This window comes from Peromyscus californicus, unplaced genomic scaffold (genome assembly GCF_007827085.1).
Source record: "Peromyscus californicus insignis strain IS unplaced genomic scaffold, ASM782708v3 Scaffold_8__1_contigs__length_139910024, whole genome shotgun sequence".
Lineage (NCBI taxonomy): Eukaryota > Metazoa > Chordata > Mammalia > Rodentia > Cricetidae > Peromyscus > Peromyscus californicus.
Window position 1 is genome coordinate 39,294,706 of NW_026294606.1, and position 27,540 is coordinate 39,322,245.

At 47.5% G+C, this 27,540-nt stretch overlaps 1 protein-coding gene across 6 annotated transcripts in view; it reads right to left on the minus strand.

Annotated features, from left to right (window-relative positions):
- The window catches only part of Ripor2 (RHO family interacting cell polarization regulator 2), a 97,033-nt gene that overhangs the window by 36,236 nt on the left and 33,257 nt on the right, over positions 1–27,540 (minus strand). For 4 of the 6 annotated variants that reach the window (XM_052727279.1, XM_052727276.1, XM_052727277.1 and 1 more), the window contains exons 2-13: positions 25,446–25,572; positions 23,626–23,781; positions 22,396–22,474; positions 20,685–20,708; positions 19,511–19,564; positions 17,475–17,624; positions 14,528–14,591; positions 6,596–6,639; positions 3,776–3,901; positions 3,363–3,511; positions 2,972–3,101; positions 2,114–2,239 (exon numbers count right to left, since the gene is read on the minus strand). In XM_052727279.1, the coding sequence (XP_052583239.1) occupies positions 2,114–2,239; positions 2,972–3,101; positions 3,363–3,511; positions 3,776–3,901; positions 6,596–6,639; positions 14,528–14,591; positions 17,475–17,624; positions 19,511–19,564; positions 20,685–20,708; positions 22,396–22,474; positions 23,626–23,781; positions 25,446–25,546 (1,203 nt within the window). In that variant the 5' untranslated portion in view covers positions 25,547–25,572. The remainder of the gene's footprint in view (positions 1–2,113; positions 2,240–2,971; positions 3,102–3,362; positions 3,512–3,775; positions 3,902–6,595; positions 6,640–14,527; positions 14,592–17,474; positions 17,625–19,510; positions 19,565–20,684; positions 20,709–22,395; positions 22,475–23,625; positions 23,782–25,445; positions 25,573–27,540) is intronic. The other 2 variants (XM_052727278.1, XM_052727281.1) reach the window with 1 other exon arrangement.

Genomic DNA, 27,540 nt, shown 5'->3' on the forward strand with positions numbered 1-27,540 from the left:
CATCAAATACTGAGTTGTCCTAAGTTCGGGTGCTCTGCTCATAGGGACTTATGGTTTATGAAGGACACGCACCTACCAACAGGCACCACACAGGAAGGAAATCAAAAGTGGAGTACTGTGGCCTCAGGACTCTAGAAGTGGCAGGAGGATTTGCACACAGCCAAACTCTCCATATCTAACGTCTACTTAAGGACCTTGCAAACTACCCACACTGCTCTGAAGGAAATACACTAGCCTGTGTAACTGCAAAACCATTCCCCTTGCTTCCCAAGACTGCTCGCCCCCCCAAAACAGTTTGGCTCTCATGCACCAATCACAGTTCTTGAGGCACACAGTTATAACCCTTCTTGAAGCTTAAACTACAAACAGCTACCGTCTCCTTACACCTTGCACACTGGTCTCCAGGGATCATGGTCCTCATAGACAGGGACATGGAATTCCTTCTTAGCTCTTGACTAGATTGATTTTACCTTGGTTGACAAAAGATACATTGGGAAGTATGTTATGAGATCAAGGTCCTAGCCGGGGAAAAGATGGTTCTAGAACCCAGCCATGGAGACTGATGAGGCAGAGGATAGGAGAAAGAGACAGACATGAGTTCTGGAGAGAATGTGGGACACTTGAAGAACTGTGGAACATGCAGAAGGGGCAGAGTGGAGAGGGAGAAATGGTCCAGACAGTGTGGTGGGCTGTGAACAGTAGCAAATGGTTGTCCCGAGGACCTCTGTATTTTCCCAAATGCTATAGGAAGTGATCTAGTGTTTCTAATCTTGCTTAAATTATGCTGTTCACCTTCTACCAACTCTCCCACAATGGCTAATCTTCATTGTCAACTCGAGTAAATTAGAATCACTGTGGAAACATACCTTTGGGTATGACTATGGGAGTGTTTCCAGAAAGGTTTGAGTCGGGAAGACTGCTCCCCCCCTCCCCGAATGTGGGCGGCAGCATTCCATGGGACAGGGTTTCAGACGGAATAAAAGGAGACAGTGAGTTGAGCACCAATGTTCATCTCTTTCTTGATGGCTAACAAAATTTGGTCAGCTAGATCTTATGCCTGCCACTGTACCTTCTCCACCATGTGCCCCTTAAACTGTGGGTCCAAATAAACTCTTCCTGCCTTAAGCTGCTTCTCATCAGGTATTTTGTCGTGAGTGGTTAAGTAACTTCAACATTCCTGTAGCCCTCCAAGGCATATCACATAGTCATGAATATGTACAAGTGTATCAGCCTAGTGGCTTTTGGTATTACTTTTTTACATTTGCCATATGGTCTTCCTATTTTCCTCTGAAACTCTATGAGCACTTATGTTGTTCTTCATTTTCATCTTTCAATGAAAGAGATATAATTATTGCTGTTATTATTATTAGCCAGAAGTCCTTTAATCTCCTTTCAGGATAATTAAAGGTGACATTTATTCTTCAGACAAAGAGCAAAACATTTCTCATATGTATGTGTACCTGTCCATGTATTCTCTTAAAAAATAATATGTAATTCATGAAAATAGGTTACCTATTATGTTTCTATGAATTCCAGGGTTTCTTTTACTAGGATAGAATGAACAAATACTGCAACAACTGAAGACAGATAGCTAAATAGAAGTAGCTATGACGAAGTTGGCTTAAATCCTCCTGAGTCCTTGAGTGCCGGCTTTTGGAAGTCTGAATCTTGTGGTAAACCAGTTACCTCTGGACATAACAATTTTTCCCTGCCCTCATAGGAACTCAGCCCCTGGTGCTCAACTTCTAACCCCCTTGCTTCTGCTTTCTGAGTGATGGGGTTATAGGTGTACCACCTCATCTGGTCATGTGGTACTGAGTTTAGACTCCAGGACTCAAGCACTCTACCAGCTGGGCTACATCCCCAGCCCAATACTACTGTTCGTTTGTAAAAGTGAAAGTCTTGTTACCACAGAGAAAAATCACAGCATAAACCCAGGAATTGTTGGAAAAGAAGGGCAACAAAGTTGCATGCATGACCATGCTTCCCACCCCAAGGACAGGACAGTTACCATCACCCGGCAAGCAAGACAGATAGGACACAAGAGTCATGCTGGGCTGCATGCACAGGCTCTCTGAAGTCAAGCACAGCACTCCAGGCAGCCCGCACTCACATAGAATTCTAGCAGGGCCTTGGGGTTCAGGCTGAGGGAAGGCAGGTCACCGACAGAGTGGTTGTGGTGCAGCGTAGCAAAGAAAGTGTCTCGCAAGGCACTCAAGACAGACAGCCGCAACCATCTCTTCAGAAATCAGGGCGAGATGGGGAAGTTAGGGGGAAGCAGCAGGTTAACGGGTCTCCCTCAGTAGTTAGCAGTAGTTAGTTATCAATGAAGTCAAGCAGGTGTTATTCATATACACTTGAAAAGATTAACGTCAAAGAATGCCTAGAAAACCTATGTGCCATTTCCCAGCCAAAGGTGAAGTAGAGTGAGGGAGAGACAGGCAGAAGAAGCCAGCCCTGGACTCAGAGGGCCAGTGTGTCTCAGCACATGGCGTCCTCAGTCACCACACAACTTGGGTGACCTCTAGGAATCACTTTCCTTCTTTTCATGTGTTTATGTGTGGTACGCATGTGGGTATAGGTGTATGTGCGTGTTTATATGCATGGGTGAGGAGGCCCAAGGTTGATATCAGGAATCTTTCTTGATCACTTTCTCACCTTATTCCCCAAGGCAAGTTCTCTCCATCAAACCCAGAGCTCTAGGATATGGCTAGCCTCACAAGCCAGCCTGCTCTGGACATCCCATCTCAGCTTTTCCAGGTTGGAATTACAGGTGGGCCGTCACACCCACCCAGCATTTATGTATGTTTTGGCCATCCAAACTCTGGTCCTCATGCTAGCAGATAAAACATTTGAACTCTAAGCCACCTCCCCTATTCTGGAAAAGCTCTGCTGTGAGTGTGAAACATTTCAAATTCTCCACAACTCCCCAGCCTTATCATTTCTATGCCAGAAGTCACATTGAACTTACAAAGAAGGAGTGGTCTTTGAAGGTAGGTGTTTCCGGGGTGCCTTGGCTGTACATGGACATCCTCCGCTGGAGAGCGGCTGTCTTGTTCCCGGGGCCCGATGATGGGGTTGTGTCCTCCACATCAAAGGGGCTGTAAAACAGTAGATTCTTAGGTCAGCATAGCTGTTACAATCGCCTATCATCACGGGATGGTGGAAGATGGCTTCTCATTGTGACAACATCAGCTCAGGCCAGTGGGAACGGGGCTGGTTTGGATCAAACTAGGTTGTCAGAAAATAGAAAGAGAAAATGCAGTTTGGGTGTGGCCACGGCTCCATGCTGATACTGTGGTTCACACACCAGCCCCGAACAGCTTTAGCTGTCAGTATCTGCTTTTCTACGAGAAACTTACTACCAGGTGATTTCCAGGTTCAGCTTGATGGTACCGAGGTCATTGATGTCAACAGCCACCACCTGGGGTCGGGCTGCAAACAGCTCTTTGGTCTCGCAGGTCACACTGCCTACCAGGATGTGAGTTGCCAGTCCTTTGAGTTCTGTGACCTGGTAGAGAGGGCGGGAGGAGACAAGGAGGAATAGTCTATTATTTTCCTTTTTCCGTAGTCAATTGATTGCTTATTTCAGAAATACATCTGACAGGTATTTTAAAAAATATTACTCTGTTACAGTTACTTTGTCCCCTGTCTTTGAGAGCAGTTCAAGTATAAGAGGATTTGCACAGACTGTGTATGTGTATGGGATGGAGGGTCCCCACCCAGGGATCACTGGGCCACCACACCAGGAAAGACACCAACAATGCCACTGTACCTTGATGGAAATGAGCCCAACTATGAGGGGCAAGAAGACCGTTTCTTCTCCATCCCAGCTCTGTTTACCGTTCACTTCTATTTTGCCCTTTAGTTTCCACCTCTGCCGGCCATACTTCATGAAAATCTGGGGTGAAGACATTAGGCAGCCTCATGTTCCACCAGACTCCACTCTCTCTCCCAGTCGCCAAGATCCAAGGGCCAGGAAATAGGCACCCGCCCTTCATTCCTCTTCCCACCCCCTAGGCTGGGTTCTCAGTGGAGCCCAGGAGGAGTTTGGAGGAGGTTTAATTTAATTGATTTGTTTATTTACTTGAAACAGGGTCTCACTATGTAGCTCTGGTTAGCCTGGAACTCACTAAGTAGACCAGGCTGGCTTGCAAACTCACAGAACTCCACCTGCCTCCGACTCTTGGGCTTTATTGTTATAGGCATACTGTCGGCACATCTGGCCTAGTCAAGGGGTGAATTCTGCTTCTCTAGCTGAGGGTATGGAGGTTTCTTTAGTAAGAGATCATAGCAGCGGCTGGAGACTCGGCTCTGTGGCTAAGAGCACTCGCTGCTCTTGCAGAGGGCTGAGGTTTGGTTCCCAGCATACACATTATGGTTTATAACTACCTTTATTCCAGTTCCAAAGGATCCAACACCGTCTTCTGGCCTCTGCAGGCACCAGTCACACACATGGTGTACAGACATACATGTAAGCAAGCACTCATACACACAAAATAAAAATAAATCTACACAGGTATTTTAAAAAGCGCTCATAACTGGGCGTTGGTGGTTCATGCCTTTGTTCCCAGCACTTGGGAGGCAGAGACAGGTGGATCTCTGAGTTCAAGGCCAGCCTGGTCTACAGACTGAGTTCCAGGACAGCTAGGATTACATAGAGAAACCTTGTTTTGAAAAACAAAAAGATAAAATAAAATAAAATAAATAAAAAGAGGTCATCGCCCTGTGTCAGTCTGCCCAGGCATGTGCAACTTGTCTTTGTCCATCCTGCATCATGATATCAGCCCTAAGAACTTGCTTTCTGCTGACACCAGCTCCTTTAGAGAGACAAGAACCATCTCCACTTCCATGTGCAGCCAGCAGGGAGAAATAAAGACCTCTTCCTCTGATGACCTTCCATTCTCTGGCGGAGGAGGGCAGCTGGCGTGAAAGGACCTTAGGGCCTCTGCCAGGAGATGATCAAAGTATCGTGTATGTGCTCTTTTGAAGAAGGAAAAGACAAAGGTCTTTTCACTTCATGAAGGTTTGGGTTGTTTTGGTTTTGAGACATAGTCTTCTGTGTGTCTCAGGCTCTCTGTCCCTCTCTCTGGTTTTTTGAGATAGGGCTTCTCTAGGAAGCCCCGGCTGTCCTGGAACTCTCTTTGTAGACTAGACTGGTCTAGAACTCACAGAGATCCACCTGCCTCTGCCTCCCGAGTGCTGAGATGAAAGGCGTGTGCCACCACTGCCTGGCAAGGCTCAGGCTATCTCAAACTGGCAGTCTCTTCAGGTATAAGCTACCGTGCACTTCTTTTTTTTTAATAAAGAAAACTCTAATCAGGTGTTGGTCATGTCCAACCTTTGGACATGGTCGGATGATACCGTCATACACAAAGTTCACACTCAAGAACTGTGCAATTGAGTTATCAAAAATTTCCACACACGCACAACTATCTCCTAATGTCTGACGTTTATGATTTTGTGTCAGGCCACATTCGTATCCTTGGCTGCATGCCGTCCACAGGTCATGAGCTGGACGTGCCTGGTAGCTGCATTTCTTTTACAATCGTAAGACTTTGAATCAGTCTTGATCCTAGAATAGATCTTAGATCAGAAAGAAAAACTGCTACAATGTAAACTTTTGGAGCACTTGGGAGACTATGACTGTAGACTATCAGAAGGCATTTGCTGAAGAGGCAATGCTAAATTTGTGGTTTGTTTGTTTGCTTGTTTTTCGAGAAAGGGTTTCTCTGTATAGCTTTGGAGCCTGTCCTGGAATTCATTCTGTAGACCAGGCTGGCCTCGAACTCACAGAGATCCTCCTGCCTCTGCCTCCCCAGTGCTGGGATTAAAGGTGTGAGCACCAGCTCCCTGCCGCCATGCTAAATTTGTAAGTGTTAAGGATTGTCCAGCGCTTGTGTGAAGATTGTCCTTTCAATGTTGAGAGAAGAGCTTAGGGATGAAGGGCTGGGACTGGCGGTGAGCAGAGTGACAGCATGGTAATGATGGGGTATATGGGACTGTCATGTTCCATATGTGAGAGCTCTGAGAGACCCTCCAAACTTTCTCACTGGCTCAAAGTGTTCAAAGACAAATTAAGCAAAAATAACCGCACCCAGGCCTGGTAGTGTGTGCCTGACATCCTAGCTGAGGCAGGAGGATCCCAAGTTTAAGGCTAGCCTCAGCAACTTAGGAAATGCTGTTTCAAAAACAAAAAGTAGGGGTGGAGAAATGGCTTGATCATTAAGAGCACATGGTGCTCTTGCAGAGGACATGAGTTCAGTTCCCAGCACCCACACCAGGAGGCTCACAACTGCCTGCAATTCAAGCTCTGGTCTCTGCAGGACCTGCACTCCTGTGCATATACCTACACAGACGACACAGACAGACAGACAGACAGACACACACACACACTATTTTTTTTTTTAAAGTGAAACATTGACTGAAGATGTAGTTCAATGGCAGAGCACTTGCTTAGTGCGCACAAGGTCTTGGGTTCAGTTCCTAGTACCAAAACAGTAGCAGCCGCAGCAACAAAAACAAAAACAAAACTGTAGCCAGCCCCTGCCCTTCAAGCCCTCAGTGCCATCACGTAGACCCACATGTTACTTACTTCATATTGGTCTCCGGGACAGAGGCGAGCAAAGCCAGCCAGACCTGTAAGCAAGAGATTATTGGGCTGTGAGATAGAGAACACATTTCCCTTCTTTAGAGAGGGATTTGTCACCGATTAAAACCTCAAGTAGGGCTGGAGAGATGGCTCAGAGGTTAAGAGCACTGGCTGCTTTCCCAGAGGTACTGAGCTCAATTCCCAGCAACCACATGGTGGCTCACAACCATCTGTAATGAGATCTCGTGCCCTTTTCTGGCCTGCAGGGATATGTGTAGGCAGAACACTGTATACATAATAAATAAATAAAATTAAAAAAAAAAGATTAAAAAAAAACCTCAAGTAATAGGTGAAACTGGAGAAAATTCAGGTAACAGATTTGGGAGCATCTTAGGAGCATAGACTTTGCAGGGGATGTAGAGGGATTCCATCCATCAAAGCTAGAGGGGACATTCCTTGATAGGGTGGTTGGGGACAATGTTGGGTGGTTAGAACTCTGTGTACCTCTGGCAGATTGCAGGGTCAGGGCAGCAGAAAGATCTATTCTTTCACTGACCAAAATATTCTCATGAAAATAAACTGGCCTCTTGTTTTTCCTTCTGTCCCGAGATCTGTGACACTAGATACCTCCCTTGTGAGTCCTTGTCCTCACGCCCATGACTTGACTGAACACACTCGTTGCTCTGCTTTTCTCATTCTTTTTATACAGCATAATGATGCCACTGTTTACGGTTACAAAACTGCTAGAAATAGACTATAATGTACACAAAACTGGTGATTAAGAAAATAAACTAAGGGGCTGGAGAGATGGCTGGTTGAGGGGACCTCAGTTCCTCCAGAGGACCTAGGTTCAATTCCCAGCACCTACATGGCAGGTCACAATTGTCTGTAACTCCAGGATCTGACACTCTCACACAGACATACATGCAGGCAAAACACCAATGTACATAAAATAAAAAATAAATAAGTTAAGAAAAAGATAACAAACCAAATCCAACTAACCAACCAACCAACCGCCAACAGCCTACACACTCAACAGAAGAGGTATGCCTGAGGGTTATCATTGGTGTGATAAACACCATGATCAAAACAACTTGGGAAGGAAAAGGTTTATTTGGCTGAAGCTTGCATGTCCCTGTTCTCACTGAAGGAAGTCAGGGCAGGAACTTGGAGCCAGCAGCTGATGCAGAGGCCATGGAGGAGTGCTGCTTACTGGCTTGCTCCCCATGGCTTGCTCACTCTGCGTTCTTGTAGCACCCAGGACCACCAGGCCAGGGATGGCACCACCCACAATAGCTTGGGCCCTCCCACATCAGTCACTAATTAAGAAAATGCGCTACAGCTGGGTCTTACGGAGGCATTTTCTCAGTTGAGGGTCCCTCCTTTCAGATGACTCTAGCCTGTATCAAGTTGCCACAGAACTAGCCAGCAGGAGGTGGCTTTCCTTCTCCTGTGGCACCTGCAAGTCAGTTTGAAATGGATCGCTCTCCTTGAGGTCTACTATGCACCCGTCTGGTTCAGCAGCAAGAACAGCTTGTCAGAATAGATTGTCATCATCTTGGGGCAGCTCAGGAGTTCCAGTTTTGGTCACCCTTTCTTCTTCCTATAGATATTTACTGAAAACCTACTATGTGAATATTTATTTACATTTTAATTTTCTCAGAAAAAAATGTATGACAAAAATTCTAGTGAAAAAATTTAGCACCGATGTTTTTCATTTATAACCGTTGAGTCCTGGAAGGTTGTTTCCTGTGTGTTTGTATATGCTTGTCTGTGTGTACACGTGCACAGGTGTACTGTTTGTGTGGAGGCCAGGGTTCGATGCCGATACTCAAACTGTCTTCCTTGATTGCTTAGTCCACCTTCTTTGTTGAGACAGGGTCTCTTATTGAAACTGGAGGTTGCTGTTTGGTTAGATTGGCGGGCCAGCTGTCTCAACTCCCCCTGCCTCCTGCCCTGCCCGCCCCCACCACCAAGTTGGGATATAAATAAGTGCACGACACTATGCTCAGCTTTTTATGTGGATTCTGCAGATCCAAACTCGGATGCTTGCTTCATGCTGTATTCCCCGCCCTGGGTGGTGTTTCTGGCAAACCTCATTTTACTCATGAAACATAACAAGGATGATGCCACACTGTGTGTTTTACCTTCAATGAATGTCTCAATTAATAGACTGTGAGAATCTGGAATGAAGGAATCTGCTTCCCATTGGCCTATGGGCATGGTTATGAATAAGATCTGTAAGTATAGGGAAGCTTCAAAATGGACCCACCCTTTACCATCATTCGTCAGTAGATGGCAGCAGTTCACCAACTTGGCATGCCTTTTATTGGGCGAGCCCATTCATCCAGGACCAGCTCTCACTAATGATTGGAAGCCAATGAGCCACTTAGGAGGACTCACTGTAACAAAAGCAGGATTGGAGGAAGCTATTTTCATGAATAGTTCCCCTCCACAAAAACACATCTGGAAAAAAGCATCGCTGGCTGGCTCTTAGGAATCCAAAGCCTGATGTGCTAATTCTAACACAACCCAATTCATCCTTTGCAAACCTACAGATAATTAGCTTGGGGTAAATCTGCTGCCTGTTTATTCATGCAGTGTCAATAGGGGCACTGCTTAAAAGAAGCGGACCATGTACCATGCTAGATCAGGTGAGAAAAGGGGGAGAAGTCCTTTGAAGATCCCCCTCCTTCTCAAAATGACCAGAGATTTCCTATGTGAAGAGAGTCATGTGAGAGGGAAGGCTGTGGCCATGATGGATTTGGGGCCTCACTGACCATGTAATGAAAGCATTTTCATGGCATTATTTGCAAGGCATCTCTCATCCTCCGGTGACATGATGACAGCAGAAGGAAGGACCCAGTTCCAGGGGATGCTGCTGGAAGCCCCCCAGGTGGTGGTGGTCATGGTACAGGCTCCAGAGTGAGCGCCTATGCCGAGGCAGTGGCAGTGACAGCCTGTCTCTGGGGCCTGGCAGGGTTCTTTCGATTCTGGCTTGAGGCCCTGCTGGCATTTCTACAGCTGTAGAAAGCTCAATATTTTCTCAGCTGCTTGATAGTAACTGTTACACCAGCTAAGAAGTTTTCATTATGGTCACTCAGAAACCACCCCTGGGTTCCCTCTAATGGTGCACCCGGGAGGCCAGGAACTAGGAGACTTGTGTATTCACATGGGTCTTCCATCTTTTCCGTTTTTATAACATGCTCCCATGTTACTGATGTGGCAGCTCTTCCACAACCTGAATGGAGGGAAGGGTGCTGTCCCAGTGTGACTATATGAATAGGAAATGTCCCCAGCTCATGTTTGAACATTCAGCCAAACAGCTGGTAGCACTGTTTTGAGACGTTATGGAGTCTTCAAGAGTTGGGGCCTAACTGGAGGGAACCAGATACTGGAGGGTGGGTCTTGAGGTTTATAGCTCTGCTCACTTCCAGCCCCTGCTTGGCTTCCTGGTCCACTTGGATGTGAACAAACCCTTGCCTCAGCACAAGCCCCTCTGGCTACCAGGATTGAATACCCCTCCCCCAGTGGATTGAATCCTTTCCTCTTAAGCTAGTTGCTGCTTTCAGAGAGTTTATCAAGTGGAGAAAAGTTGCTGATTATACAGTCACGCAGCTATGCAGCCACACAGCTAAACACTCATACAGTTATACAGCCACACGGCTATACAGTCCACAGTTCCCTTTGCTCAGACATGGTTTGGTCATAGGCGTCCTCCACTGTTTCCTATTTCTGCCATGACCTTCCTAAGAGTGTTACCTCCTACTTCAAGGCAAATAGCCAAGTACCTAACAGCTGTGTGTCTTAACACAGACCTTCCTGCCCTATGGGCAGGCCTTCCTGCCCTATGGGCAGGTTTTTAACTCACCGGAGACTGGCCTTGCCCTACAAGCCATGGCACCTAGCTAGCTCTGACCTTTGGACATGTGTGCTCCTGGAACTCACTTTCAGTGACGTAATAATTGGGAAGAGAACCAGTTTTCTGAAAGAGGCTGCAATTCTTAGCTTCCTTCCTGGTTCATGGTCCTGAATCGAGTTCTCCTCATCTGGCACCCAGGAGTTGTCAGAATCTGACCTAATAGCTCCCCACAGCACTTCTGCAGAGCACGCAGGCCACGGCACTCTCCCTGTCATCTTTGGGCAGCTTCCCCGCCTTCAGGGAGGGCTTTCCGCTTATTTGTCCTAAGCCTAAGGTAACTCTAGGAAGCCCCCTCCACCCCAGCCCAGTAAGCCTCCCCTCAGTGAAAACCTCTTTAAAACAAACAAATTTTTTTTTTTTTTTTAAAGACAGTGTCTCACTCTGAAGCCCAGGCTGGTCTCAAACTCACAACAGTCCTCCTGCCTCAGTCTCAAGAGTGCTGAGATTATAGGCATGAACCACCAAACCTGTCTTAATTTTCCTTTCTGAGACACTTTACTAGGTAGGCCAAGCTGGCTTTGTGCTCAGATCCTCCTGCCTCTGCCCTCAGCAAACCCCCCGCCCCTGCCCCCATCATGGGCTCAGGCTTCCACAGCAGTCTGCTCCTTTGATTGGTTCAATCGTCCATGTATGCCCACTGAGTGAGGACGTGCTACTCAGAGGTCTCCCTCCCCACCCCAACCGCTGTGGCGCCCAGGCCAGGGGTGATGAGGCGGCAAAGGCAGGCGCGTATGGCTCAGGCAAAGGCAGGCGCTACGGCTCAGCAGCTCCTGTCCCTGTGTCTTTACCACCATCACCAGGACAGCTGTCCTTCATGTTGTAGGGAGTTGTGGGGTTGAGCAAAAGGGAAGTGTGGAGGGCCTGTCAGGAGGAAGTTAGGGGCTGCCCCATCTGAGACTATGATGCTTGTGGCAGAGAGGGTAGAGGCTGTACGGGTATATCCTGATCAAACATAATGGACGGCAGTGGCTCATGGGAATCTAGGATGTCTTGGCATCAGGGAGGTCTTCTCTTGTGGAGGGAGAAGAGGATGTTGTGTGTGTGTGTGTGTGTGTGTGTGTGTGTGTGTGTGTGTGTGTGTGTAAACACAGATGCAGTTTCTGGGTTTTAACGTTAAGAGAGTGGAGGAGATAGAACTAGAGTTTAGGGCAACCAAGGAAGCAGATGAGAAAAGTGGGCAGAGGGAGGAGAGCAGACAGCTTTGGCATTCACTGCCTCAGCCCAAGGCACCCAGTTCACTGCTGGTGGCCAGGATAGCTCTACCCATGGCAGGATCTCAATATCATCTCCTTATTACCTCCAGGCCTGAGATTTAGATCATATGGATAGTGGGTGGTCCCTTTCCCCTGCCGAGCCTTTGGGTGCCTGTGTTTTAGGGTGAAGGGGATTCCTTCTCTAGGGAAAAATCAGCATTTGAGCAATGGTTGATAGGGTTTCCTCAATTGTTACAACTTCTTCATAAGGTGGCATTAAGGTGGCCATATACTGGCAGCTGCGACGGTTAATTTCCATGGTCAAATTGCTTGAATAAAAAAATGCTTAGAGGGCTGGGGATGGTGGTGGGTGACTATAATCCTAGCATTTAGTGGGTAGGGAGTGGTAAGACTATCAAGAGTTCAAGGTCAGCCTCAGCTGTATAGCAAATACTACATACATGAGACCCTGTCAGGAAAGGAGGAAGGAAGGAAGGAAGGCGGGGTGAGGGAGGGAGGGAGGGAAGGAGAAAAGGAAGCAAACAAGAAGGATAGGCAGGCAGGCAGGCAGGCAAGGGCCCTGAGAATTAGTGAGGCATAACCCTTCGGGTGTGTCTGTGAGGGTGCTTCCAGGGTCTATACATTTAGAAGGTAAGAGCCGCCCTGAATGTGGGTGGCCACATCCTGCAGTCTGGGGGTTTGGACTGAACTAAAACAACAACAACAACAACAACAACAAGGACAGGGAGGTGAGCTGAGCACCAGCACTGTCCTTTCTCTGCTTCCTGGTCCTGGGGAATTCAAGGAGTCTCAGCTGCAGGGCCCCAAAGCCACGGGCTCTTTTCCACCCTCCCCGCCATGGCCAACTTTTACCCTTCAAACCACAAACCACAGTAAACCCTTCTCCCCAAAGCTGCTTTCTGTCAGGTACTTGTTACAGAGATGAGAAGAGTAACCTCGGAGTCAGGACCCGGAATCTAGTTTCAAGTCTGACATCAGCTTACTGCGTGACCTGTGAGAAGTCATTTAACATCTCTCGGCTGCTAGCTTCCACATATGAAATTATTCCTCTAATCAAGAACGGAAACACCTGATAGGAATGAACGCCAGAAACAGGACATGGGGAGTCCACGTGTTAACAGTGGTAGGTGACCTCCCTCTCTGTATGCCATGGGACATGGGCAGTCCTCATGTTAACAGTGACTAAGTCACTTCACTCTGTATGCTAGCCTGCAAGGAACCAGACTGCTGACAGAATCACCCCCAAAGTTTAAAGAGACCTTTAGAATCCCCGTCCTGGCTGTATAGATTTTGAACTGCTAAGAGGGCGAGTGGGGTGGGTCCAGAGTGGTTTTGAACCCCTGACTCAGGTGGAGACCCGAGTGGAAGCAAACGGACCTAAAGAGTTGGAAAGGTGAAGGTATCCAGCATAGGCAAGATGTTTGGCTACATATATGTCTGTGTACCACATGTGTGCCTGCTGCCTGAGGAGGTCGGGAGAGGGCATCAGATCCCCGGAACTGGAGTTACCAATGGCTGTAAGCTGCCATGTAGGCACTGGGAACCGAACCCAGGTCCTCTTCAAGAACCACTAGTGTTCTTACTACTGTGCCATCTCTCTAGCCCCACCCTGAGGCCCTTTGAACGGGAGTCTCCCCTTTCCACTCTCCTTGTTGCAGAAAGTAGGTAAGGTAATAATCCTCCTTAGCAATCCAGGGGTGAAACTGTTGACCAAGCAGCCAAACCCAGGAAGGACTTCAGGGCCCGGCCCGCTCAGCTACAGTCTAATGGACCAAACCACGGGAGAGCAAAGGACTGGCCGTGACGGTGGTGTCCCACAGCCCTGAGGGCCACTGTGGACACTGCCATGTAAGTCCGACCACATTTAAGTGGAGCTCTCTTCTGAAACCAGGCTTCCCTTTTACACTGAAGATGCTATAGTCTAAACCAACGATGCCTTTAGATGAGAACATTCTGTACTAAACATCACAGGCTCACAGAAACATGGGCGAGAGAGAACAAATGAAATGATTTATGTGGCAGCAAGCCAGGTATTCCTGGGGCACGGCAGGCTGCGGCAGGAGGATGGCCTTGGGTTTGAGACCAGCCTGAATTACGGAGAAAACTTTTGTCTTAGAAACAAAAAGAAAATATCCTGAGTAGATAAATCAACAGATGAATAAACGGCGGTGCAAAGAAGCCCACAGGCCCGTCTAGCGTGTAGAAAGGGGTTTTGCTTTAGATGAAAGGGATCCGTCTGACAACTAGTTATAACACACAGACCTCGTGTGAGTCCTAATTAAAGCAAAGCAACTGTAGGAAGCATTTTTGAGACAGCTGGGGTATCTGCAAACGAACTAGGTTAGTAACAGAGGCTTGTTAATGTTGTTAGATGCGATAACGGGACAACAGGACACGGCACTGCCGTTACATAAGAAGTGGCCCTATTCTCTCCGAACTGCTCACTGAAGTTTACAGGCACTGGCTGACACACTTGGGTTTCACTCCTCTGGAGTTTTCTAGTTCATCAGAGGGAAAAGAAAACTCGGCAGAGTCTTGACGATTACTGGCTCTGGGGGATGGACTGGGAGGGTTTGCCGTTTGGCTCGCTCTACTCTTGTGCCCATTTGACACGGTCCTACAGTAAACACCATTTTCAAGTGTGAAGGCAAGATTCAAGAGTCTCATCAACAAACCAACGTGAGGGGGAGGGCGGGGTGGGGGTGATCCTATGTCCCTGCAAAGAAAACACAGACAGCATGCCTTCTCAGGAAGTTCTGTGAAGACGGCAGCACCTTGTCTCTCTCTAAACAAGCTTACCTTTCATCTTGACGGAGAATTCTCCCAGCAGACTCTCCAGCTCCGCTTCAATGGTGCACATGTTCTGGAAGAGCAGAGGAGATGGTGTTAGATCCCCCACCCTCCACACCGCAGCTCAAAGCATAAGGCATTTCAACAGTGACAGCATGAACAGAAGGCATTTTCCTGTTTGCCGTGAGTAACACAGTACAGCCTCCGAGACACGGCTAAGCAGGGCTTCCGGTGCACGGGATAGTTGGAGCTTAGGTGAACAAGTTAGATGATATCAAAAGAGTCAGACAAATAGAGAATATGGGATGTTCCATAAGAACAGACTCAGACTGTACGAAAAAACAAAGCAGTATTATTGTGATGGAGGAATCAGCCATACCCAATGTATAGGAAGAGATCCATACTCCAGGTTAAATGAGCTGGGTCAGCCATGCTATAGTGTGTGCCTGTTTCATAACAACATGTTATATACTACCCCCCACCCCACATATCTTTTATTTGCTAAATTAAGAAAAAAAAGAAAGAAAGAAAGAAAAAAGCAACCAGGCATAGTGGTATGTGCTTGTAATCCCAGTACAAGGAAGGCAGAGAGGCTGACCGATGGGGCTTGTGGGCTTGCCAGCCCAGCCTACTGAGAGAGTTCCAGGCCAGTGAGAAGTTCTGTCTCCAAACAAACAAAACCTAACAAAATGGATGAGGTATTCGTCTGGTCTCCACACCTGCCTCTTTACAACACACACACACACACACACACACACACACACACACACACACACACACATGCATACAAACATTTTGGGGGTGGGGTAGCATAGGAGTTGGATTCTGCTCAAGTGAGGCAGACTTCCTAATGCGATGTCATGAAGCCCAGAATGCCCCCCTGGACCTAGTAGGTGTTCCCCTCCTCACTGTGGTGCCAAAGGAAAGAGAGGTTGAAGGTTACAATGCCTAACCACACCCATCCTACTGCCCCAGTATCTGAGGACCTCATGGGAACAGTTAGAGGTGTATTTAAAGTGCCACAGCCCGTATCTGTCACCAGTGAGGGTCTCCTGCAGCTCAGCTGGGGCAAGATTTGGAAGCCTCTCTATTGGGGTAAGCAGCAGTGTCCACTGTTTCTGCAAGCTTCTTCCTCACGGCCAGCTTCCCTGAGGCTCAGCCTGTGCAAGTTGCTGTTCTGATAAAAGCAAGGCCCCCATGTGAGCGCAGGTACAAGCAGGGCTTCAGGGAGCATTAGGAAGGTCTGAGGCTCCATTTCCTAGTTGTTTCTTTGTTCTGCTCGGCCCCTTCACTCTTGTGGGACACGGAGAAAATGGCTTTACCCGTCCTGTCGCAAGGTCTCAGTACTTCAGAGAGCTTAGCAAAGCTGAGAAGCATTTCCTCAGGTCTGAGCTCAGAGTAGCTTGAAAGCTTTGAAAAAAAAAAATCTCAGCACTGCAAACAGCTTGCTTCCTCAGAGTCTGAGACCTCTCTACAAAGGGACAGTTACTAGACATAACAGATGTGTCATCAGGCACATTGGGACTGCTACCACTGTCTCAAGAACCCAGAGGCCACTAGGTTAACAACCGAAGTCACCCATGGTCAGAACTTCCCATGCATGCAGCCAGGGATGAACACTGTTACATATGTGAAAATACTCCGAGACGTGCTGTGGCAATTATGGGTGTGCTGAAATCACTCATGATTTCCCTGCTTTGAAACTGTAGTGCTTATTAGAGCTATTGTTGGATCCTGTAATTTTGGTGTGCTCAAAAAGCAGGTCACAGAGCTGGAGAGATGGTTCAGTGGTTAACAGCACAGGCTGTTCTTCTAGAGGATCCAGGTTCAGTTCCCAGCATCTACATTGTGACTCATAACGACCTGTAACTCCAGCTACAGGGGATCCAGTGCCCTCTTCCAACAATGACCAAGCTATCTCCATAGCCCTTACTTATTTATTTGAGACAAGTTCTTGCTATGTAGACCTAGCTGGCCTGGTAGTCATTATGCAGCCCAGGGTGGTCGCAAACTTGGAGCAATGCTCCTGTTTTAGCCTCCAAGTGTTGTGATTACACTATGCTCAGCTTATTTTATGAATTAAACATATTCTTCTGAAAAGGGGATTTAGGCAAAGAAGAGTCTAATGTTAAATCGTGAAAGGAGCAAGACTTGGTTCAGACAAGGGGCAGCCCTATGGTTCCGGCATAAAGGAACTGACCCTAAGACAGGCGCTTGGCTCTACGGTTGTCCACCAGAGCCTGCCTGCTCGATCCATGACTCCACGGATGACATTTGATCTCTGAAGAAAGTCTCCAGGAACAGTGAGACATGCAGCTTTAATAATTCAGCCCGTTCATCAAGGGCATGCATTAGTGTTAGTTCACCCCTAGAGGGGTGAAAACCTCCCTGTCCGATGCTTGGGCCCCAGGGACTGTCAGAAACCAGGAAGATGCATTTCTGTTCATGGTTCTTTGACATCTTAACATGGGGTTTACTCTTCCTTCAGGGCACACTATGTTATTTGGAAGTGAATTTAAATGATGAAATGTTAGGCCTCATGGCTTAGTTTAGACAATTCCACCACTGTCTTGCTTGCTTGCAGCTCCCCCCACCCCCCATACTAGGAGAGGAGCCTCGTGTCTTCCAGGTAACTAAATGCTCTACCTCTGACCTAGCTCTTCCTAGCTCTCTTTTTACTTTTTCTTTCTTGTTCTAGTTTGCATTTTGAGCCATGGTCTCACTGAACTGCCCAGCTTGGCTTTGAACTCACACTGTAGTCCAAGTTAGCCTTGAACTTGCAATGCCCCTGCCTCAACTTCCTGCGTAGCTGGGATTACAGGCCTGTGCCAGCAGGCCTGGCTGCATTTGTGTGTATCTTCTAGAGTGTGCAATGGGCTTGTGTGCCGCTGCTCCCCTTTCTCTGGCAGTGACTAACAGGTCAGATCCAGTCATGGGAAGAGACTGCCGGGTTTACCTCCGTGTACTCCTTATAGCTGCGGTTAATCTCCGACAGACTCTCCCGGGCAGCCTTGCTGGCGGGGGACGCCGCGAATGCTTGCTTCATTTTGCTGGCACCATCTTGGAGGCGCCGTTGGATACAATAGGCTTCATAAAGCTCGTCTACCTGCCAGAGCCCAAACAGGAAAAAGATAAATAACTGTCATGCTTGAGAGAAGTCCCACAGGCCGTTGTCATGCCCTTAAAGATACACTGTATTTCTGTCTCCAAGAAGCAGAATCTTGCCAAGGGTGAGTCCTTTAGACCAGTCACTTACTTTCAGCATTATGTGACACGTTTGTTTGTTTGTTTCAAAGCAGATTTTGCTTGAATCATGTTTCCAAATTACATAAGCTGAAAAGGCCCTTTTGTGTCTTTGAGGCTACCACTGGGATTGTTTCCACAGACTCAGGTAGCTGGACATAGTGGCACATGCCTACAGTCCCAGCACTTGGGAGGCTGAGGTAGGAGGGTTGTGGGTTCCAGGCCATTGAGGTCCTGCCTCAAACAGACAAACAAACAAACAAGCCCCCCAAAACAAAACAAAACAAAAGGTAAAGGGAGGTGTAGGGGTGGAGGGGAGACAGAGAAGTGGGGTCACACTTGGGTAAATTTGTAGGTCTGTGCTGGACTGTGGAGTTAGACAATGAACACAGGAGTCCTCTGCATGTGGAATAAGCATTGGGAGAGGTCCTGGTTTTCCATTAAAGAAAAAAACTTGTAGAATGCAAAGCTATTATCACTTTAAGAAGCACTGTCAACAGATGATACCTACAAATTTTGGAGTTGATATTTTATTCATGTGTGTGTGTGTGTGTGTGTGTGTGTGTGTGTGTGTGTGTGTGCGCGCGCGCGCGCGCGCGCATGTGCAGAAGGCACCAGCAGATGGCGCCAGCTGTCTTCTTCTATCACTCTCAACGTATTCCTTTGAAGCAAGAGGGGTCGCTCCCTGAATGTGTAGCTCAGGTTTTCTCAGCTAAATTGAAGGCCAGCAAGCCCCAGCCACCTCCCTGTCTTTGCCCCATTTGGAACTGGGGTTACAGGCATTTGGGGGGTACTCAGCTTGTGGCATGGGTGCTGGGTTCCAAACTCTGCTCCTCATGATTGCGTGATTACATAGCAAGTACTCTTAACCACCAAACTCTCTCCATAGGCCTGGATTCAGCCTTTTTTTTTTAATTTTTATTTTTAATTATGTGACGATATACTGTGTGATGTGTGGGCATGTGTACTTGAGTGTAGGTGCCCTTGGAAGCCGGAAGAGGGCATCAGATCCCCTGGAGGTGCAGTTATAGGTAGTTGTGAGCCAAGGGATGTGGGTGCTGGGACTTGAACTCTGCAAGAGCAGCGTGTGCTCTTAACCACTGTGACATCTCTCTAGCCCCAGGATTAAGCATTTAAAAATTAAAAATGAGGATATTTACTGAAAACAATTTTGTGAAGTCATGGGTCAATAGCAGAGAAACTGAAATTAAGTTGTTCAAATTTATCACAGTGCAGTCCCAACAGCGACAAATGATCAGGCTTTACATTCTTATTTCTCCCCATCTCCCTCCCTCCCCCTCCCCCCTCCCTCCCTCCCTCCCCCTCCCTCCCTCCCTCCCCCCTCCCTCTCTCCCTCCGTCCCTCCTTACTTAGTTCCTGTCTTTCTTTGGGATTTTATTTATTTATTTATATTTTATGTGAATGGGTGTTTTGCACGCATGCATGTCTGTGCACCACATTCATGCCTGGTACCCATGGAAGCCAGAAGGTGTTGGATTCCTTGGGACTGGAGTTACAATTGACTGTGAGCCACCATGTGGAGGTTGGGAACTGAACCTGGGTCCTCTGCAAGAGCAGCCAGTGCTCTTAACCACCGAGTCATTTCTCATCCCCAAGGCTTTCATTTCTATGTTCAGCTTAGGTATCTATTAAATGTTAAAGGTTCACTGGGCCCGCTGGACTCCGGATGGGCTTGCCCCGGGAAGTAACTGAGAGCAGAAACACGGACGCAAAGACAACATCGGTTACCTTACTGATGTGGAACTCCAGCCGTCGCATGTATCTCTCAATCGTTTTAATTTGCTGGAATTGAAAAGAGAAGCTTGAAAAAAGTGCAGCCATTCACAGTGCAATTGATTAGGCTTGCGAGAGCAGTCTCATTAGCATGTCCTCCTCTGCACAAGTCCCGGAAATGCAGTTCTTACCACTTCCTCTTTCCTCCACCCTGGCCACTATTTTAGGGTTGCTCTAATGCTAATTTTGAAAATATTTTTCAAAACACTGGCTGTCACGAGAGATGAGCTTGAACTAATTATAGTCACCCCGAGTTTAACACCGGGGTGGCCAATCCACTCCGTTTCTGGTGGAGCAGTCTCATTATTTGTTTGTTCTAAACTAAGCCTTTTGCACACTGAGTTGTATCTGAAACTGGGGTACATTTTGTAATCGTTGTTTGCCCCTGCGGCGGCAGATAGCCATCGGCGTGGGTTCACAGACACAGCTGCTCACACCAGCCCTGTGAGTTCTAAATATTGTTGTAACATTCACTTGAGTTAATTGCCCTTTAAAATAGCCTCATGGAAGAATATACCATGACTGGCATTGAAATAAAGCTACGTATATAGAACGGCATGGAGAGTGACATTGTGACAGCTAAAGGAAGACACACAAAAAAAATCACTTCTAAAAGGCCTGAAGGAATTTTGTCAGTAAGAATATATACATTTTATATGAAAAGAAAGAACTAGATTCAATTGGAATAATTTCTTTCTATTTTATAATATATTTTTTGAAACATTACATTATATATGGAATATATAGTGGAAAAATATATATTTTAGTGGCCCATAAACAATTGTAGCGTTTTCCAATCAGAGGCGTCTCATGGTTGATGGAAACGGCAGCTACTACTCAAAGACCACATGGTGAGGACCTCTCAATCCGAGTTTCCGACTCCCAGAAACCAGAGCGACACACCACCCGGAGGCCTTGTCCTCCCTCGAGCTGATGCCCTTTGGCTACACAGAGCCTGGTGCTCACTCATCCTCTTCATGGAACAAAAAACCAAAATGGATTTTTCTTCCCAAGATGAGAAAATTATCCTTTATCTGGAACTATACTGACCCCCAAAGGGCCTCTTACTGACATCTGCTCAGAGCACAGAGTTTCATCTTTCAGCAGCACCCCAACACAGATAGCCTACCTTGTCTAGGTCATACAGCACACCCTGAAATGAAAAGAAGAGCCCCTGGTTACAACACATCGTCCGGAGAAATGCTGTCCGCTTTAATAAGCGGCTCAGCTCACATTTCCACATTGCCTGAAGGAATCACCAGCCCCACCAAATGCTATTGGATTTTTTTGTATTTGCTTTTAATGAGTAAAACTCAGGGTTATTTGGAGTACTCTCAGGAGCCACCGTCGCCTGACCTCTGTGACCCTACAACTGCACCCTGCTCTTGTGGCCTCTCAGCGGCTTAAGGGTTCATAAGGAAAACCCAGCAAAGTCTACCTGCCAACGAAGCAGAAGATAAACATGCTCTCACACAGCTGCCAGGTCTACCAATGCAGACTCGCCTGGGGTTCTCTGCTGCCTTGAAAGGTTAAGGTGTGATAAATAACACTTTGGTATGAACGAAATCAGCCCTCACAAATTCATCGGAATAGAGGATGTTCACCATCCAGCCTGGATTCTAATGGGGCTCAAAGGTGCTCTCACTCTGGCTGCTTAGTGACCTTCTTCCCTTCCTTCCCTGCCACTGGCTGAGCTGGTTAGTTTTTGACACAAGTCAGGGTCATCTGAGAAGTGGGAACGTCAGTTGAAAAAAATACAATCAGGTTGGCATGTAGGCAAGTCTGTGGGGCATTTTCTTAATTAATGATTGGTGTGGGGAGGGTCCCGCCCATTGTGGGCGGTCCCGGTCCCGCCCATTGTGGGCGGTCCCGGTCCCGCCCATTGTGGGCGGTGCCGCCCATTGTGGGCGGTGCCCCTCTTGAACATGTGGTCCTGAGTACTATAAGAAGGCAGGCTGAGCAAGCCTCGAGGAGGAAGGCAGTAAAGCAGAGTTCCTCCACGGCTCTGCTTCCGTTTTTGCCTCCAGGTTCCTGTCCTGACTTCTCTCCGATGGAGGAGAGCCTGTCAGCGGAAACAAGCTCCCCTGCGAGCTGCGTTTGGCTGTGGTGTTCGTCCTAGCCGTAGGAAGAGAACTAGGACACTGACCTATATTTACAAGCTGGAGATAAAGCAAATAGACGTTCTTGTTTCTGAATTCGGAATGTATTAAGGAGGTGCTAGGAAAACAGCAACACATCATTTTGTTATATTGCTTAGAGTTTTCTTCTAAAGATTTATTTATGTATTTTATGTAGACAGGTGCTTTGTCTACAAGCATGTCTGTTACACCAGAAGAAGGGTATCGGATCATGAGCCGCCATGTGGGTGCTGGGAATTAAACTCAGGACCTCTGAAAGAGCAGCCAGTGCGCTCAACCGCTCCAGCACCATGTAGGGGAATTTTCAAAAACCATCTTTATCATCTTTATTTCATTATGAAGTATATCTACACTAACACGTAGAGCATACTCAGAAGTATTAAGAATAAAGCATTTAAAAGAAAATCAGCTTTTCCCTTTTATTATGATTGCTGTTTTTGTGAGACAAGGTCTCCCCATATGATAGCCCAGGCTGGCCCTCTTCCTGCCTCAGCCTTCCTCATGCTCCGGTTACAGGTGGGAGCCACCAAGCTCAGCTCTTCTTCCTTCCAAATCGTAGGCCAGGAGGCACTGGCTTTGCTACTTGTATCTGTTTTTCTTAAGCCTTCCTCTCCTCCCCTCTCCTCCCCACCTCTGGTAATCAAGGAGAGGAAACTCCCACCCTCCACCTGTGTCAGCATCCTCATGGTCAGAGGGACCTACCAGGCGAGAGTTTCTCTTCATATCCTTTAACTGAGTGGTCAGCTTGTCCAGCTCTGTCTGGTGAAACTCCAGGTACTCACTGCGAAGGGAAGACATCATGGTGAGCTCTCACTCTAGGAGGGATTTGAGAAGTTGCTGACCTTTACCTTCTGAGAGGGAGTCAAGGGGTGGCTCACACTAATAATCTCAGTGCATGGGAAACTGAAGCAAGACTATTATGTATTCTAGGCCAGCCTGGGCTTCGTAGTATCTCCCAGGCTAGCCTAGGTTACAGAGTGAGACACCAGCCTCTCTCTCCTCTTGAAAAAAGAATCAAAACTTTGCTCAGTGGCTGGGGAGCATCTGGAAGCACTAGTAGCTGCATTTGATCTTGTCTAGTTTGAAGAGGGGGAGAGAGATGAGGGGAGTGCCCCTGGGAGGGTGAAAATCCAGAAATGAAAAGTCACCTGGGAGGGAAAAGTTAGACAGGACCAGGGTCACACAGTCTTGTCACCTAGTAGTGACTGCAGGTGCCTTACCAAATGCTAGGCAAGTTATCTTCTGGACAAACTGTTCTTATAGCACATTCAGGAAGGTTTCAGACCCCTTTACAGAGTGTTTGCATGTGTGTATGTTTGAGGCAGGTTGTATACTCTGCCATCCAGGCTGACTTTGACCTTTGGATAATCCTCCTGCCTTGGCCTCCTGAGTGCTGGGTAGAATTACAGGTGTGATCTACTCCACCAGGCTGAGAACCCTTTCTTGGCAATCTTTAGTGCAGCTATGGCTGTCCACTATTGTTTAAGTGAAGTCCAACCCTGGAGGGAGTTAGTTATAAACACATCACTGTGTCAAGCCTGCTTCAATGTCATGGATACGACGTGCCATCCCAACCCATCTCACATCCGTGGGACTTACTAAAAGCTGCCTCAATTATAGAACAAGAAGGAAACACCCAGCAAAGTATGCTGATGTGCTTTTTTCTTTCTGCGACCCCATCCATCACTTGACAAGTGGAGACGGGATCAGAACTGCAAGGTCATCGTTGTCTACATAGCGAGTTCAAGGCCAGCCTGAACTGCATTAGACTCTGCCTCAAAAACAAACAGAATAAAATAGCAGTGGCACACACGGCCGTTTTCAGAACTGCTTTCCTAAGACTACTACTAGCTTGTAGGAAGGAAAAGGGTTATTTTAGGAAGAAAAAAGGTCCCCTTGCCCCAAGTGCACTGTCAAGTCCATTGTTCTTACTCGAGTCCATTTTTCAAGGCCCTGTAGACCTCCTCTACTCTCTTCGGCTGAGGCTCTTTGGGAGTGTTGTTATTTTTGTGTCCTAAATTGTGCATTTTCTTCAGCTTGGCCTGAGGCTTCTTGAGAGCAGAGGCATTTTCAATGAAGGAGTTACATCTAAAGAAAGAGAAAGAAGACTGTGAGTCGCAGACATCAAAGAGACCCACCAGGGAACTGCCTTTGAAATCTTCCTGCCCTCATCCTAGTGCGCTGGAGGAAGGTAACATGGCCCTAGACAGCAACAGATCCCAACTGGCCACATTTCAGCTTCTTGATGTTTGTTGAAAGCTTCGCTGAGCAGAGGCTACCCTGGAGGCATAGCCTAGCTTTGGGTTGTGTGCCTTTTGAGGGTGCCCTTGTAGTTTAGCTCACAGGGAGCCAGGGATAAATGGTTCCGGGTGGAAACAATGAACAGGTAGAAGTTATATCCAACCAAAGGGAAAATTTTTTTTTTTCATAGTAACAGATACAAACTTATGTACCTCAGTAGGATATGAATGACACCTTTTTGGGTAAAGTGCCAAAACATGACAAATAGCTAATTTTCTAGGGCATTAAATAAAAACACATGTAGCATGTACTCAGAGCTCTCCTTGAAGTATTATTTATCTGATTTTACTTTAATTTTTTCATTTTGTTTTTTGCATGTGGGGTCTGTGAGTGTGTGTGCAGGTGTTAGTGCATGTGTGTGTACAGGTGCACAGAAGCCGGAAGCTGACTTTTGAGTATCATTCTTTATCATTCTTCATTTTTTTTTTTTTTTTTGAGACAGAGCCTGCCTTTAAACCTGGAGCTCCCTTGGAAAGGGAGAGAGTCATCCAGCAGCCAAACCAAAGATGACTTTCCTTGCTTATTACCCATTCACTCTCTGCACTTCCTCAGGGTTATGAGAGGGGAGATTCCAGGCAAAGGAGGAGCTAATGTCCCAACCCCCACCTGGATAATATCACCTCCCCAGAGTCACTCTGTGAGGCATCGTCTTTATCCACTGCATAATTTCATACCAGATACAGTCTCCCAAACAGGAAGGTAAAGGAAAGTGTGCTTTAAAGGGGGTTGGGAGTGAGGCAGGGGCAAGTAAGTCTACACTCTCAGGTCCATGGCTAACTGTGGTACCTATCACAGACCAAAGTGCATGCTGACCTCCAGGCTCTCAGCACAAAGTACCTGCTAACAGAGTCCACACTGGCACCCTGGCTCTTCTCACCAGCTCCCAGTCCTAAACTTCTCCATCTCATGGGCTTCCCTTCCCCTAGCTTCTGATTCCTACATAGCCCTGCCGTTTCAGCCATGCACCCTCTCGGTCCTCCTTTTGCCCCTTTCTTGGCCTCCTCTCTCACTCCCCTGACCACACACATGCCCCACGGCCCAGTTCACCCTGCTGGCCATGTTCAGTGTACGACTTTCTTTCTAAGCTCTGGACGCTTCCACATGCCACTGGCTGTCCTCTCTCTCATATCTACATTGAAAACCTTCCCCTCAATCACACCTTGGAGTGGTCATGTCCCCCAAAGTAAGGACATGACCACTCATAATAGCTAGGATAAGCTAGCCACTTATGTATGTGTCTGTATACGCGTAGACGGCTAGCTTATTCTAAACCCTTAGACGTCTTTGCACAAGGAATTCTAAGTGATAAAAATGAGAGTACTTAATTCTGGGTGTGTTATCTTCTCCATGAAGAAGACATTAACTGCCACACACATGCACGTTGGTGAGGCACACACATCGGCGCCCCTGCCTCTTTCTGCCACACCCCAGGAGGAGCACCCAGCACTTGCCTGGACCGCCTCTCCTGCAGGCCGCTAAAACCCGCGAAGGACTGGCTCCGGATGATGCCGTTGGGCCCTCCAGGTGAGAAGGACTGGGATCCCACCAGCATGATTTCTGGGAGTCTGGTTGGCAGTCCTGTAAGACAGATGGAAGGTCACGGTGACGGTCGGCAGGTTCACACAGAAGCACTGAGCTTGTCAACATTCACAGGTGTGACAAGGTGAAGTGACTCATGAGGTCCTGGTCATGAGGGCCATGGACTGCTTCTAGGCTTTCCTAAAAGGAGACTCATCCACTTATACCAAAATAAATATGAATACACAAAATTACTGCCACTTAGGTTTCCCTTGTGGGGGGCATATGTATGTGATGCACATGTGTTTATGTGTGTTTGCATGTATATGGACATGTGTGCATATGCACGTGGAGACTTGAGGTTGATGGTAAGACTCTTCTAGATAGTGCTCATCTTACTCATTGTGGCAGAGTCTCTCAACAGAATGCAGAAATCGACACTATGACTGGTTTACTTAGCTAGCTTGCTCTGGGGATCCCCTGCCTTCAACTTCACAGCGTTGGAATCACAGGCCAGCTGCTCTGCCTGCCCAGAACTTGTGTGAGTTCTGACAACTGGCACTTGGTCCTCAAGCCTGCATACTTTATTCACTGAGCCACCCCCATCTTCCTAACTGGCATATGTTTCCTTAGGAGTGCCCGTCCGTCCTTCCTCCCTCCCTCCCTCCCTCCCTCCCTCCCTCCTTCCCTCCCTTCCTCCCTTCTTTGCTCTTTTCTCCCTCTTCCCCTCCCCTCTGCCCTTCCTTCTCCTTCCCCTCACCCCCCTTCGTTCTCAGGCTCAACTGGGGTCTACCAAAGATAAGAACATTTGTAATGGTTCAGTCCATTCAGTAACTACAACAACACTGTACAAAGGAGCCACCATTAAATTTTCAGATAGTCCAACAACCTGAAATTCAAAACGTAGTCAGGCCTACAGGTGGGATTTTATGGGTAAGGCTGAAAACACGCGGTTTCTTTAAAGATGAACTTACTTAAACTCTTCCCACTTTTCTCTCCTTATTCTGATAGATGAGACTGTCACTGAGTTGGCTGGGCACATAAGGAAGGGTAGAAGGAGTGCTCACAAAGGAAGTGATCATCTGGTTAGATAAGAAGGCGAGAGGTAGGCGGCCACAGGGCGCCCAATTCCTTTGGATCCTTTCTTTGGCTGTTTGTTTGGCTTTGTGAAGACTCCCCATGACAGACCACGGTGTGGTGTCAAAGCACAACTTCAGCAGGACGGAAGCCCAAGGTTAGTCCCCCAAGGGACTGTCCTAGAACTGAGGTAACCCTACCCACGGTCAACCAGGCAGCCTCAAAACATGTAGCATTGTCTCAGCAGCTGTCAGCCCAGGCAGGGGCTGAGCTGGTAGGAAAAGGTGAGTGTCCACACTGAAACCCCCAAAGTGGACACACAGCAATCAGCACCACCCATTGTTCTTTAAGGAACCTAGGAGAAAGAGGGGAAAGCTAAACCCTCAGAGAGCAGACTCCCGTCCACACTGCCACAGGGCTTTAAATCCCTACCCTTCTGGGGAAAGCATGCCTTATTGCAGGGGACAAGGTGCTCACGCACTGAAAGGTCAGTCTGGACAGCAAGCTGGCTTTTCTGTGGGGTGGGACAAAGCCTCACAGCTGCCAAAGACAGAAGGGATTGTCTAGAACTTTAATTGTAATAAGATAGAAATACGTAAAGGTAATAGACTGTGCAGTCACCAGGCACAATGGAACTGCTCCTGGGGACTCCATACAGAAGCCCAGTTTGTCAGTTCCTCAGCAAGTTCTCACAATGGCTCTCTCTGACCCTCAAGTGTCTACATTTTGCTGAGGACGTGGTCCTTGGGCTCACAGAGCTGGCCCCACGCACCATGACGTCACCTGCAAACTTCTAAAAGTCATCAAGAAGGCGTGATGGCTTGTGTGCCTTTTTCACCTCATCGGTTTTTGTTTATTTTCCTCCGGTGCCGGGGATTGAACCCAGGGCCGCCCACATGCTAGTCAGGGACTCTACTGCTGAGCTACACTCCCACACTTGTATCCAATAAT